The 12,619-nt window shown below is 39.7% G+C and overlaps 1 protein-coding gene across 1 annotated transcript in view; it reads right to left on the bottom strand.

Annotated features, from left to right (window-relative positions):
• Positions 1 to 6,673: 6,673 nt before the first annotated feature.
• LOC149469874 (merlin-like) overlaps positions 6,674 to 12,619 on the bottom strand; it is a 97,645-nt gene continuing 91,699 nt past the window's right edge. The window contains exons 17-18 of the mRNA XM_089668478.1: positions 10,602 to 10,790; positions 6,674 to 7,948 (exon numbers count right to left, since the gene is read on the bottom strand). Of these exons, the coding sequence (XP_089524604.1) occupies positions 7,913 to 7,948; positions 10,602 to 10,790 (225 nt within the window). The 3' untranslated portion in view covers positions 6,674 to 7,912. The remainder of the gene's footprint in view (positions 7,949 to 10,601; positions 10,791 to 12,619) is intronic.

Here is a 12,619-nt window from a genome sequence, read left to right as displayed (position 1 = left end):
GGTCATAGTAAAATATGAAAAAAAAATCTTTAAAAAAATGTAATAAAAAATTAAATATAATAAAAAAAAATTAAAAAAAAAATATTTTTTTTTTTTCATACTGTCACCAGTCAGTGTCCATGTTCACCGCCATGCCAGTTATATGAAGACGCTGTACTGCACTGGTGACAGTATGTAAAAAAAAAAAAAATAGTGAAAATAATTTTTTTAATTTTTTCATTTTCCGAAAAATTATGACAAAAAAATACAACTTCAAAAAACTCGCCATGCCTCTTATGAAGTACGTCGGACTGTCTACTCTGCAAAAAGGGGTCATTTGGGGATATCTGTACTATTCTGACATTCTTGGACCTCAAGAAATTAGATTGGCTGTCAGTACTTCAGGATTGATCAATATTCAGATCTATACCATAGTTTGTGAACTCTATAACTTTCCTACAAACTAAAAAATACATCCTAATTTGGGTTATTTTCACCAAAGACATGTAGCAGAATACATCTCGGCCTAAATTTATGAAGAACAATTATTTATTTGTAAACTTTTATAACAGAAACAAAGAAAAATGTGGTTTTTTTTTCAAAATGTTTGGTCTTTTTTTGTTAATTTAGCAAAAAATAAAACCCCCAGCGGTGATTAAATACCACCAAAAGAAAGCTCTAGTTGTGTGAAGAAAATGATAAAATTTTAGTTTGGGTACAGTGTTGTATGACCGCGCAATTGTCATTCAAAGTGTGAGAGCGCTGAAACCTGAAAAATGACCTGGGCAGGAAGGTGTAAAATCACACGGTATTGAAACGGTTAATACTGTGTAATCCGAGTCAAAGATGATTGATGCTAGCTTTCATTTTGTTCAGGCAGCATCTGCATCCAAGGGGTTTTTTTTTTTTTTAACTTTACAGGTATTGGCAATTATAGTTGATATATTTAATACTAGTTTATATTTCTACTAAGTTTTTTGTGAGTTTCTTAGTGAATGTAATTAATCGGCGTACTATATCCCACCCACATAGTAGTTAGCAATAGGAGAACATGGAGGAGCAGGGAGGGGATTGTCATTGACTGCTCAATAGAGGGAGCCAGCTGGTCTTCACAATCTCAGGCTGCAATGGGGACATAGAGATGATGGGTGGGACAGCTGGAGGCAGGATCAGCCAGGTATATTTCTCTCTCTACACAAAATAAATGCTTTAGTGGCTTTGTGAGTATACACAGTTTGTTATATAACTTGTAATGAGAGTTTTTCATAGTCAGGGTTTAATGACATTTGGGGGAGATTTACTAAAACTGGTACAAACAGAATCTGGTGCAGCTGTGAACAGTAACTAATCGGCTTCTAGCGTCAGCTTGTTCAATTTAACTTTGACAATAAAACCTGTTTACAACTGCACCAAATTCTGTGAGCACCAGTTTTAGTAAATCTACCCCTTTACCCCCCGGTCACATCAAGGTCGACTTTGAAATCATGTGACTTACAGTAATATAGCACGATTTCAAAGTCGGGGGACATGCCGATTTCAGGTGCAATTTAAGACATCTGACACAGATGTCTATGCGAATCGCACCAAAAGTAGTACATGTACTACTTTAGAAATCGGTGCAGCTCCAACCAAGTCAGAACCGCACTGATCTGACCACTGTAATTGCAGACAATAGGGTGCAACTTGGCATACAATTTGCAACTTGCATAGCATGCAACTCGCATGCCAAGTCACACTCGATGTGACCGAGGTGTTAAGTCATGCAGACTACACTGATCTGTACAATGATTAGTATCTCACCTACAGCATATGATGGCTGCAGTCATAGAGATCAGTGATGGTTTTCAATGACCCGTGCTTTCAGGTGTTGGTGTTTAAATGGGATTGGTGACAGAGATGCAATGTAAAATGTTTCATTGTCTGATTTTTTTTTTTTTTTATGACTGCCTTTAATAAGTATTATGAGCTTTCATATACAAATCACTCATGTATTTTGACATCAACGTCACCTGATCACCCAAGACAAAAATACAAATAAAAGCTTTTCAAAGATTTTGACTTATTTGACTGTAGTAAAAATGGAACTTTAGCAGTTTTTGTTTTGTAATTACATTTTATTATGTCCAGTGTACTTTTAGTTTATTTCATTCCCAGCTTCCTTTGTAAAATCCTCCTGCCCAGACTTCTAACCAAATTTCCCCAGGCTGTGTGACTAGAGGTAGTGCAGCCCTTGGTTCTCATTTGCTTTGCTTTCATGGCTATTCTTCCTCTACTGGCCCTGCTTTGGAGTTTGCAGACCTGCGTGATTTGATTTCTCCAGGTTCACTTAGTAATAGGGAGCTATTAAATGGCAGTTGTTTCATCCTGCCTGGGCACATGTGTAGCAATCGCGCACACTGAGATGGACGCGGTCATCCATCTTGTTAAGAATATTCCATTTTGTATCATTTCTATTCCCAAATCAGCTTTCCTCATCCCCCCTCCCTCTCTGTTGAGTGACATGTGGTCTGTTTGATGCAGATCACAGGCAGCAAACTCATTGGGAGGGCGTCATGGTTATAAATCCCACAACTAGCTGGTGCCCCTCTGTCTGCGAGACTCTTGCTGGAGAAGGGGTCGTAAAGCCTTAAACCGAGCCCTCACTGAGCTTCAAAAGACATTCCAGGGAGTCGTAAAACAGACTTACATTTTAAAACCCAGTTTTCCATATAATTTTATATCTCCAAATAGGAAATAATTACACAAACGTGGAGCACGTATTTGGATGGTTCACTTTAATACAAATCGCCTGGTATATTACACCCCCTAAAATTATATCTCCTTAACCATCCAAGCAGGTGCCTCATATTTCATATGTAGACATTCAGCAGACGATTCTGCGTATCAATCTACTCGTGGATAGAATGTTATATGTATCCAGGGTAAGTTATGAACAATAATATAAGTTACAAGGGATTTTTGGTCATAGCTTGGGTCTCTGCCTGCCACACCCGTCCAAATGAGGCGATTGGTTCTCTGCTTTAAGGAGACACTCTGCTGAGTTCCTAGAAAAAGCTGAGTTGAGCTAAGTTGAAGATTCTCCCTTGTAACATTGGAACCAACTCTGGGAGACGGCCCTTTTGCTCTGAACTTGAAAACTGCTTACCCCAAGGCTTTTGGCAAGTACCTTATCTATCTAAATTCCTTTCTGTTATCTCTTTGCTGTGCTATTGCTCTCTGTATATTTATATATATATATATATATATATATATATATATATATATATATATATATATATATATATATATATATATATTGGCTACATCTTTTTCTGTAAATATTTTTATTGCACCCTTTTGACCTTTTAGTAATAAATATTACTTTCTGAAAGTGTTGAACTGTATCTAAAGCTCTTTAATGCAAACTAAGAATCCCTGCCTCTGAAAAGCGCTACTGTGTATGTGTTTTAAACTTCAGTATATCTCTGCCTGCGGTGACAGTGGTATACCGACGATTATTCAAACATCATAGTGTTATTGCTGATATTGCCGAGTTTCCTCTTTCTCTGTACAAAAAGGTGGTGGTGGCAGTGTGAAGGGTTAATTGCGTAATTAACCTAACCCAGTAACAATCGCTCCCAGGCTGCCGGCACACAGGTTGTGGTCCATTAGCTGGAAAATCTTTGTGCAGGGTGCAGCTGGGCGTAGCATTGCTACTGCGCGGTTTTAGATTGGCTAGTCCTTCGGTCACGAGTTTGGTGAGAAGGACTGGGGTCTGACGCCGCGATCGCCACAACATGTACTGATATCTACCATTTCACTTCTACCCACAACTTGTCCTTAACCACCCTCTTTGACACATACCGCTGTTTTTCTTCCCCCGTTAAAAGTAGTCTGTCACAAGAAATATGTGGAGGCTGCCATTGTTTACCTCTCCTGAAAATGCTATTTGTCTTGTAATGCTGTTCCTCTAACTTCAGGAGTTTTGGTCCTTTTATTCAGAACAGGAATGCCTATAATGACATTGACTCTTCTGATCTGCATACTTCTTCCAGGGCTCAAAGTCAGTCAATAAAAGGGCAGGTAATTAACATTAGTGACGAATGACCGTTCTCATTTCTGTTTGGAGAGATTTACCGTAAAACTTTTTTTTAACCTCTTTAGCCCTCAGATGTATTCTTATCTTAAAGGAAAACTTCTACTGTAAGAAATATGTAGGCTGCCATTGCTACCTCTCCTTATAAAAATGCTAGTTGCCTGCATGTCATGCTAATCCTCTTGCTTCAGTAGGTGGTAGGTACAGATACAGAAGTCTAAATTTTCTCTGGCAGTGCTAATTCTTGTTCCTTGAGTAACAGAAAGTAATGAAGTCCACATAATAGACCGATAATTAGCATTTCTATAATATGGCCAACACTCTCAGCAGCTGTATTTTTTTTAGAACACATTTACTTTGAAGGAAATCCATGATCAGAACGATATGCTATCTGCCAGTGCCAAACTCGCCTTCTGAAAGTGCTAGCTGCCTAGTTGTCTGGCTTGAAGGCAGTGACCATTCTACAGTAAAGGAAGTCAGGACTTGTGCTTTGCATATTTTGCTGAGTCAGTTACCATAAAACATTGGATTAGTATGATCCAAATATCATTTTCAGGAATAGTTGGCAAAGGCATCCCTTGTATTTCTGTCAATACATATTTATTTAAATTTCCTGCTTCCATTTCTAGGTTTTTCTTTTACAGGATTGCATCTTTTTTTTTTAGTACCAACCTGGAGAACATCACAAAATTAGCTGCTGTAGAAAAAAAAAATTATCCTTTCACTGTGATGTTCTTCAAAAAGAGGGATCTCTTGGATCTTCACTGTGGTGGAGGGGGTAATGTTTGTATGTAGAAGCTTGTTTATGATGTCCTAAACAAGAACCTCGTAAGAGCCATGGTAGAGGCATGTGGCCTATTTTCCACTTACTCAAAAAGGGGATCTAGGCACTTACCCCTTGACGCAGATGTAACACAAATATGCGGTTTCACAGAATTGGCCTTTTTTACGTGGGGCCGCATATTTTCATACCTGTGTCACTGAGAGCCCCAAGCCCCATTCTAATGATTGGGACCCAGCATTCCCGAATCCGGGTCACATGATCGCTGTGATATCCTCTGATTTGGCTATCACAGTGATCAGTCACTGTACAGCCCGGCCCCCTTGGTTATTTTTTTTTGTATGAATGGAGGGGTGAGATACATTGTATCCTACTCCACCCTCATCTAACTGCCGTTCTCCTTCATTCCTCCTACCACTCCATCCCCCACAGCCACTTCCTCCTGTACCACTACCCCCTCCCTCCTAGATTGTAAGCTCGAAAGAGTAGGGCCCTCTAACCCCTCGTGTGCTGTTTGTAGTTGCTGTACTGTTTCATGTATTGTCCCCCCTCTATTGTACAGCGCTGAGCAAACCCTTTGGCGCTATATAAACTCGATGTAATACTAATAATAATAATCTCTCTAACTCCTGGCATTGAGGGAAAAAAAAAATAAAAAGATAAATGTTACAAAATAAAATATAAAATACCTAGATCAAGGTTTGATCTAGTTCAGTATCAGGGTAAGTGTTTAGGTTAAGGTCAGGGTCAAAGGTCAGAATTTAAAAAAAAAAAATTGGTGTCAGTGTGTTTTAGATAAAATAAAAAAACAAAACAAAATGCGCACTATTGTTACTGGGCTGTACTACAGGTGCAAACAACAAATAACATACACATATATTGTATTGCTGCGACCGTCGAGCTGGAAAATTTATTTTGGGTTGTTCTTTGATGGTAGGGTATGGTAATAACAAGAAACACACAGATAAATTTAAAAAATAAATTTATTTTTTACTATTTTGGGCCAGTTTTCCTTTTGATAATAAAAAAAAATCAGGAGATATCCATTACCATTTACCACAAAATGAAAGCTCAATTTGTCCTGAAAAAAACGCGGTATAATTCATCTGGATGTATAAAGTAGTTGTGATGATATGTACAGTTTTACTAACACATGTCAACGTTGCAGAATTGTGCTTAGGCATTTAGATTTGTTTTACTCTTAGGCGTGAAGGGGTTAAACAGCATTTTTCAGTGCTGATTCCCCATTTGTTTTCATTGCACTAGGGTTTCATGCTTCAATTGTTTTACTTGTATACTTTAATAGCACAACTATGGAAGGCCAGTTCATAAAAAAAGGCTGGTCTTCAAAAACAATTTGTTTAAAATATAATTGTATCTGGTGCTACGTTTACTGTGGTGTGAGGGTAAAGGTATTCAGTGCCCTTTATAACCAGTTGTTTTCAGCTTCCACATTTTATATCATCACCGTATCTCTTCGCACCTTTTATGGCACTTGGCACAAGTGTGATCAGGGACAATTAGAAAGAATGGGATTTTGCATGTTGCTAGTGAAGCACTGGGAAACAAGCTGAAAAATGCTCATGTGTGAATGAGGAGAGTAAAACCGGTTTTAAAGGGGCACACAGGGGGCCTTCTGTCAAAAAGGTAATAGCAAATACTTTGTAGAATCTGTCTAATTGTCATTATTTTGTTATTATGCAATGGAAGAATCAAAACCTGTCTATCACTGTTTATAGCACATTTGGAAAATAGCTAGGAATGGCAGTTCCCTGTCTTTGTATGGCTTAACCCAAAACAGTATGTTTGTAGCAAGCAAAAAAGCACAATGACAACAGTTGAAAGAGTATAGCAACATTTATGTGTCACAGGTATTTTATTTTCATACAGTTTAACATTTGCAGCAATGTTTATTGCAATACCTGCAAAACGTATATTAAACTTAGGTTTAACATTCATCATACAAAATAAAAAATTCAAGTTCTCTGCCAAAATTAATCAATACAGATTGAGCTACAGTAAGGGCTCGTTCACACTTGACTGTTTTACCAACGCTTGCCAAACACCCCTATAGCGTTTGGCAAGCGTTGGTCCTGCGTTTGCAGAGCGGTTTTTAACGCTTGGCAAACGCCGCATGCGCAGTTTAGCGGCGGTTGCTAAGCGTTTGCCGAGCATTAAAACGGCCTACAAGCGCCTATAATGAAGTTTGAATGGTGTTACTGCTCCACAAACGACCCGCAACCGCACCGCAAACGCCCAGCCGGTACCATAGACTAGAATAGGAGGCTTTAACGCCTCCTGACTCGACCAGAGGCGTCCGGTTTGACGCGATGCTAACGCTCCTGTTAGAACAGCACCATGTGCTGCAATGTGTAGAATTGTCCAAGGCGTTTGGGGTGTAAAAACGCTTCCCAAACGCCTCTCTGCCGCCTGCACACAACGCTAGTGTGAACGTAGCCTAAGTCAGATAGAAAATCTGGCACATCATCACGCTTTGTAAATGTAAAAGCAGGAGTATCATCTATTGAAGCTTATACTGTATAAATTGCCTGCATGGGGAATCGATGTGCAGTGAAACATTTTTTTTAGTGGAGTGGGAAGTGAGGTGTTGAAATGAACTGTGCGGAAGAGGAATATAGAAACTTAAATAAACAGGCCCCCTAGGAGGCAAAAACTGCTGCTACTTCTCCAGTTTTTTTTCTGAAGTTGATGGTGTGAATGCTATGTATGTTTTTATTTAAAATGCAGACTAACAATTTCATGTATTTGTGTTTGGGGCTTTACCATCTTGCAAACAAACTATTACATTGCTAAAATCAAATGTTCAACCCCCATTTTGAAAGACAGTCATAGTTTGCCTATTTGCCCTAATAACCCTAGATAACAGGGTTTTATACAGTTAATTGGCTTCCTATTTATACAAGCACATGCCTATTTACACAAGCACATACAGTAGTATTTAAACTATTTACACCTGACATGCAAAACACTGGAATGATTCTTGATATCTGATCATATATCAGTGGCTTAGTGACAGATAAAATAATACAAGTCCAGAAACAGCATAGCATTCCATTTTAAATGTAAATGATGTCCAGATTATATTTCTCAACCTGAAAAAATAAAACATTTGATTAGTACATGCATTTCTTCTTCCTGTAGGTGTTTATTAATGTCATAAGCGTAATTTGACTATAAGTTGCAAACAGTCAATTGCCATTTTATTGTTTTGTGCATTTAAAGTATAACATTTTTATGAAATTTTATAGTGTAAAGCAGGGCACTGAAATACTGTAACTTGCATTTAATCAGCAGCCCTTCCTGGTTTCCCTTTCCTATTGGCCTCTGCTAGCTCATCTCTTCTGAAAGCCTCTTCAAGGTCAAATATATTGATCTTGAGTATAATTCTGCAGTTTAAAATAGCTGCAACTTCCTTGTGGATCAGGGGCGGACTGACCATTGGAGCACTCGGGCACTGCCCGAGGGCCCGGGGTCAGTAGGGGGCCCCATGAGATGCCCCTGGTACCTTTTCATAGGCTTTTTTGAGTGTGGGCGAGGACACAGGGGCCCCATGATCCTCTATTGCCCGGGGGCCCCATGAGTTGTCAGTCCGCCCCTGTTGTGGATTGTATGATATTGAGTCTGTATATTTGGAACTGTCAAAGCACAAGACAAGTTGCACCTTATTCATGGAACTGTTCATAGCAATGCGACCCTAACTTTGCGGTGCTGCACCGATATGGAAAATAGGTTCCTGCACTTTCATGAAGTCGTGAATGGATGCATGAAGTCGCACAAACGTCAGGCAAGTTGCACTGACCTGCGATTTTGAAACCTAGCTAGTTCAAGTGACGTGCAATTTCAAAGTTGCATTCTGTGTGAGCCAGGGCTGCAGGCTACTGCTGATCACAAACCTGTACATCATCTCATGTAGGAAAACTAATCTTCCTCAATCATTCATAGAGGAGCCCTTAACCACTTGACCTCCAGAAGGTTTTACCCCCTTTATGACCAGGCCATTCTTTGCTATTCAGCACTGTGCTACTTGGCAATTGCACGATCATACAACACTGCACACCAATTAATTTTTTTCACACCAATAGAGCTCTGATTTAGTGGTATTTGATCACTACTGGGTTTTTTATTTTTTTGCTATATAAACAAAAAAACATAAAATTGTAAAAAAAAAAAGTCTACTTTGTTTTAAAACATATCTATTAAAATAAAAGTTGTTTATAAGTTTAAGCCAAAACATATTCTGCTATATGTCTTTGGTAAAAACAAATCCCAGTAAGTGTATATTAATTGGTTTGTGCAAAAGTTCTAGAATCTACAAACTATGGTATATACAGTATATTTGAAAATTGATCAATTCTGGGGTACAGACGGCCTATCTCATTTCTTCAGGCCCTTAAAATGCCAGGAAAGTACAAATCCACCACCAAATGACCCCTTTTTGGAAAGTAGACAGTCTAAGGTATTTAGTAAGAGACAGGTTGAGGTTTTTTTAAGCTGTAATTTTTTTGTCACAATTTTTGAAATTTAGGTTTTTTTCACAATTTTTTTTCCTACATACTGTCACCCGTGCAGAACAGCGTCGTCATATGACTGTTGTGGTGGTGATCAGGGATACTGACTGGTGAGAGTATGTTTAAATAATTTTTTATTCAGTTTTTTAAAAATGGTTTCCTTTTTTTTTTAAACATACTTTCATCAGAGTAGTTCAGTGTCACCATAGTGACACTGTACTACTCTAGGAGGTGATCATGGATTTTTTTGTTAACACTTTGATTGCTGTTACAGTGATGATCACAGCAATGTTTTGAACTGTCAGGAATGGATTACATTTGTAACAACTGTTGTTCTTATTGTGTGCTGTAATTGGCCCACAGCTATCACATGGTACAGGTGCTATGTTTGTCCCAGGTACCATGTGATAGCTGTGGGCCAAATTAATTCATAACAGCTTTGTTGACATTGTGAGCGCATAGTGCTCACATGATCCCCTGGCCACTCATGGCGACTGGGAGCTGCAATCCACTGTGTCTGATGAACACAATGGTCGCGTGAGCAGCGCGTTGTGTGCCCTCGGGTGGATGACGTACATGTACATGTTCCAGCCTGCCCGTGCCGCCCTGCCGCAGTAAATTTACTGTGGCAGGGTGGCAACTGGTTAAAATGGTTATAAAGGTTTGCATTTTATTTCCTAAAATAACAAACATGTTATACTTACCTGCTCTGTGCAATGGTATTTCACAGCACGATCCCAAACCTCCTCTTCTGGGGTCTCCCGCCGGTGCTCTAGGTTTCTTTTCTTTTGTGTGCACCACCATAGCTACTTGCTATGGGGGTGCATGTGAAGGCTCTCTCCAGAGTCGGCCTGTGTGCATCCATGGACAAATACAGAGTGGCTTGGCCTCATTCCCTTCTCACAGGATTTGACTGACAGTAGCAGGAGCCAAGGGCTGCTACCTCCCTGCCTGTGAGGTGAGAAACCAAGAGCAAATCTGCTGCAGACTTGCACAGCCCTTTATCGAGGAGGTACATATTTAGGGGGGCGATACTACTAGTGTGAAATTTTTTACACCAATGTGGAAAATGCATTAAGGTAAAAAAAGAAATGTCTAGCCATTAGAACCACTTTAAAATGAATATTGGGTGATAGGGACCTGCTGCTAAAATTGGTTTACAAACCTACACTAAATAATACTTACCATTTTTCTATTCTAATATTCCCCCCTAAAATAAAAAAAATAAATGTTTTACCTTTCTGACATTCTGTCTGGCTTCTCTTCCAGTTGTATAGTTAGGTAAGGTATGACTTGTCCTTATGGGGTGAGGATAAGCTTCTCTCTCTGGAGTGGGACAGCTGCGAACAGTACTCACTGAGTACATTGGAGGAATGCAGTAAGGACTTGTAGGTTCCTTCTGCCATGTTTGCATCAAAAGAGTATCCTAAAAGAAAAGGGAAGTCTTAGTATAAGTATTTATGCTTTTTGAGAATGTAAAAATATTCAGGTGACAGTCAGCAGTATCCTTCAGCAACACTTCGGTGGGTACACCTTACCAACCGCTCCGTATCCGCCACCCCCCTCTCCTAATCCCTCCACTGGCTTCCGATTGCCCAACGCATAAAATTCAAAATACTGACTTTGACGTACAAAGCTGTTCATAACACTGCCCCAAACTACATCACCGACCTGATATCCATCTACCACCCAAAACGCACTCTCCACTCCTCACAAGACGACCTACTCTCCAGTTCCCTGGTCTCCTCCTCCCATGCCCGTCTCCAGGACTTCTCCAGGGCTTCCCCCATCCTCTGGAACTCACTACCCCAATCCATCAGACTGTCACCTACCCTCCTCACCTTTAGGCGCACACTGAAAACCCACCTCTTCAGAGAAGCCTACCCCGCCCTCACCTAACTGCTGATCTCCTCCGCTCTCCCCACCACTCTGCAGCCATTTCCTCCCGTACCACTATCCCCTCCCTCCTAGATTGTAAGCTCCAAGGAGCAGGGCCCTCGAACCCCTCGTGTATTTCATTGTACTGTTACTGTACTGTCTCATGTATTGTCTCCCATTGTAATGTACAGCGCTGAGCAAACTGTTGGCGCTATATAAATACTGTGTAATAATGTAATAATAATAATACAGAAAAAAATATGACATTTATGAACATATGATATGCTTTCTATAGTAATGTGGATTAGAAATATCAAAGCAGGCTAGACAATCGTGTGTGTCTGTTTCACAAGTACAGATATGGGCTAGAACAGCTACAAAGGCACATTATGAACCACACCCTCAGTTCTCAAACACCTGATGTGGTTGGGCGAGGTAAAAATTGCTGACAAAGCAAGTTTTTCATTTTAAAAGGAATGCACACTATGGATATGAATGTATTTTTCTCAGGGAACTGCTTACACCATGGCCAGTGTCCTGCATTTTTCTGCACTGGATACATGCAGGTCACTCCTGGGCACATAGAAAACAATGGCTTTCTATCTATGAAAATCAGTGTAATGCATGGCAACAAATATAAAAGCAATGCAACATGCTTAAAAATGCAATGCAATCCACATAGAAATGCATGCAAACGTGTGCTACCACACATACATTTTCAGTGCTTTTTAATGTGAACTATCATGTGAGAAGTCCCCTAAAATGCACATGTTGTTGTAACTCAAAACTGCATGTGCATGGAATTTACAGACCTATACAGTCATGGCCAAAAATATTTGAACCCCTGCATTTCTGTCAGATAATGCACCACTTCACCAAGAAAATTGTTGCAATTCCAAATGTTTAGGCATTCTCAAATCTGACGCATTCCACACAAACCCCAAAAATGGACTGGACAAAATTATTGGCACTTTCTCAAAATTGTAGAAATAATAGCAATATTTGTGATGCTCCTGTAATTTATAATTAAAATCACCTGTATCAATTAACAGATCTTAGTGTTCCTGTGTCCACTGTGTGCAACATTGTCAAGAAGTTTACAGTCCATGGCACTGTAGCTAATTTCCCTGGATGTGGCCGCAAGTGAAAGACTGATCAAAGATTGCAACAAAGGATTATTTGAATGGTGGATAAAGAACTTCAATCAACTTCCAGACAATTTCAGGTACAGGGTACATCTCTGTCAGCTTGCACTATACGTTGTAATCTGGCTGAAAAGGGAGCCTATAGTAGGAGACCCAGGAGGACCCCACTGCTGACAAAGAAACAAAAAAGCCAGATTGGAGTATGCGAAAACTTACCTGAGGAAGACACAAT

This window comes from Staurois parvus, unplaced genomic scaffold (genome assembly GCF_062004578.1).
Source record: "Staurois parvus isolate SC_StPar_1 unplaced genomic scaffold, SC_StPar_1.0 ptg000058l, whole genome shotgun sequence".
In the NCBI taxonomy this organism is placed as follows: domain Eukaryota; kingdom Metazoa; phylum Chordata; class Amphibia; order Anura; family Ranidae; genus Staurois; species Staurois parvus.
The sequence above is the reverse complement of the archived record's forward strand: the minus strand, read 5'-3'. Positions and strand labels throughout refer to the sequence as shown.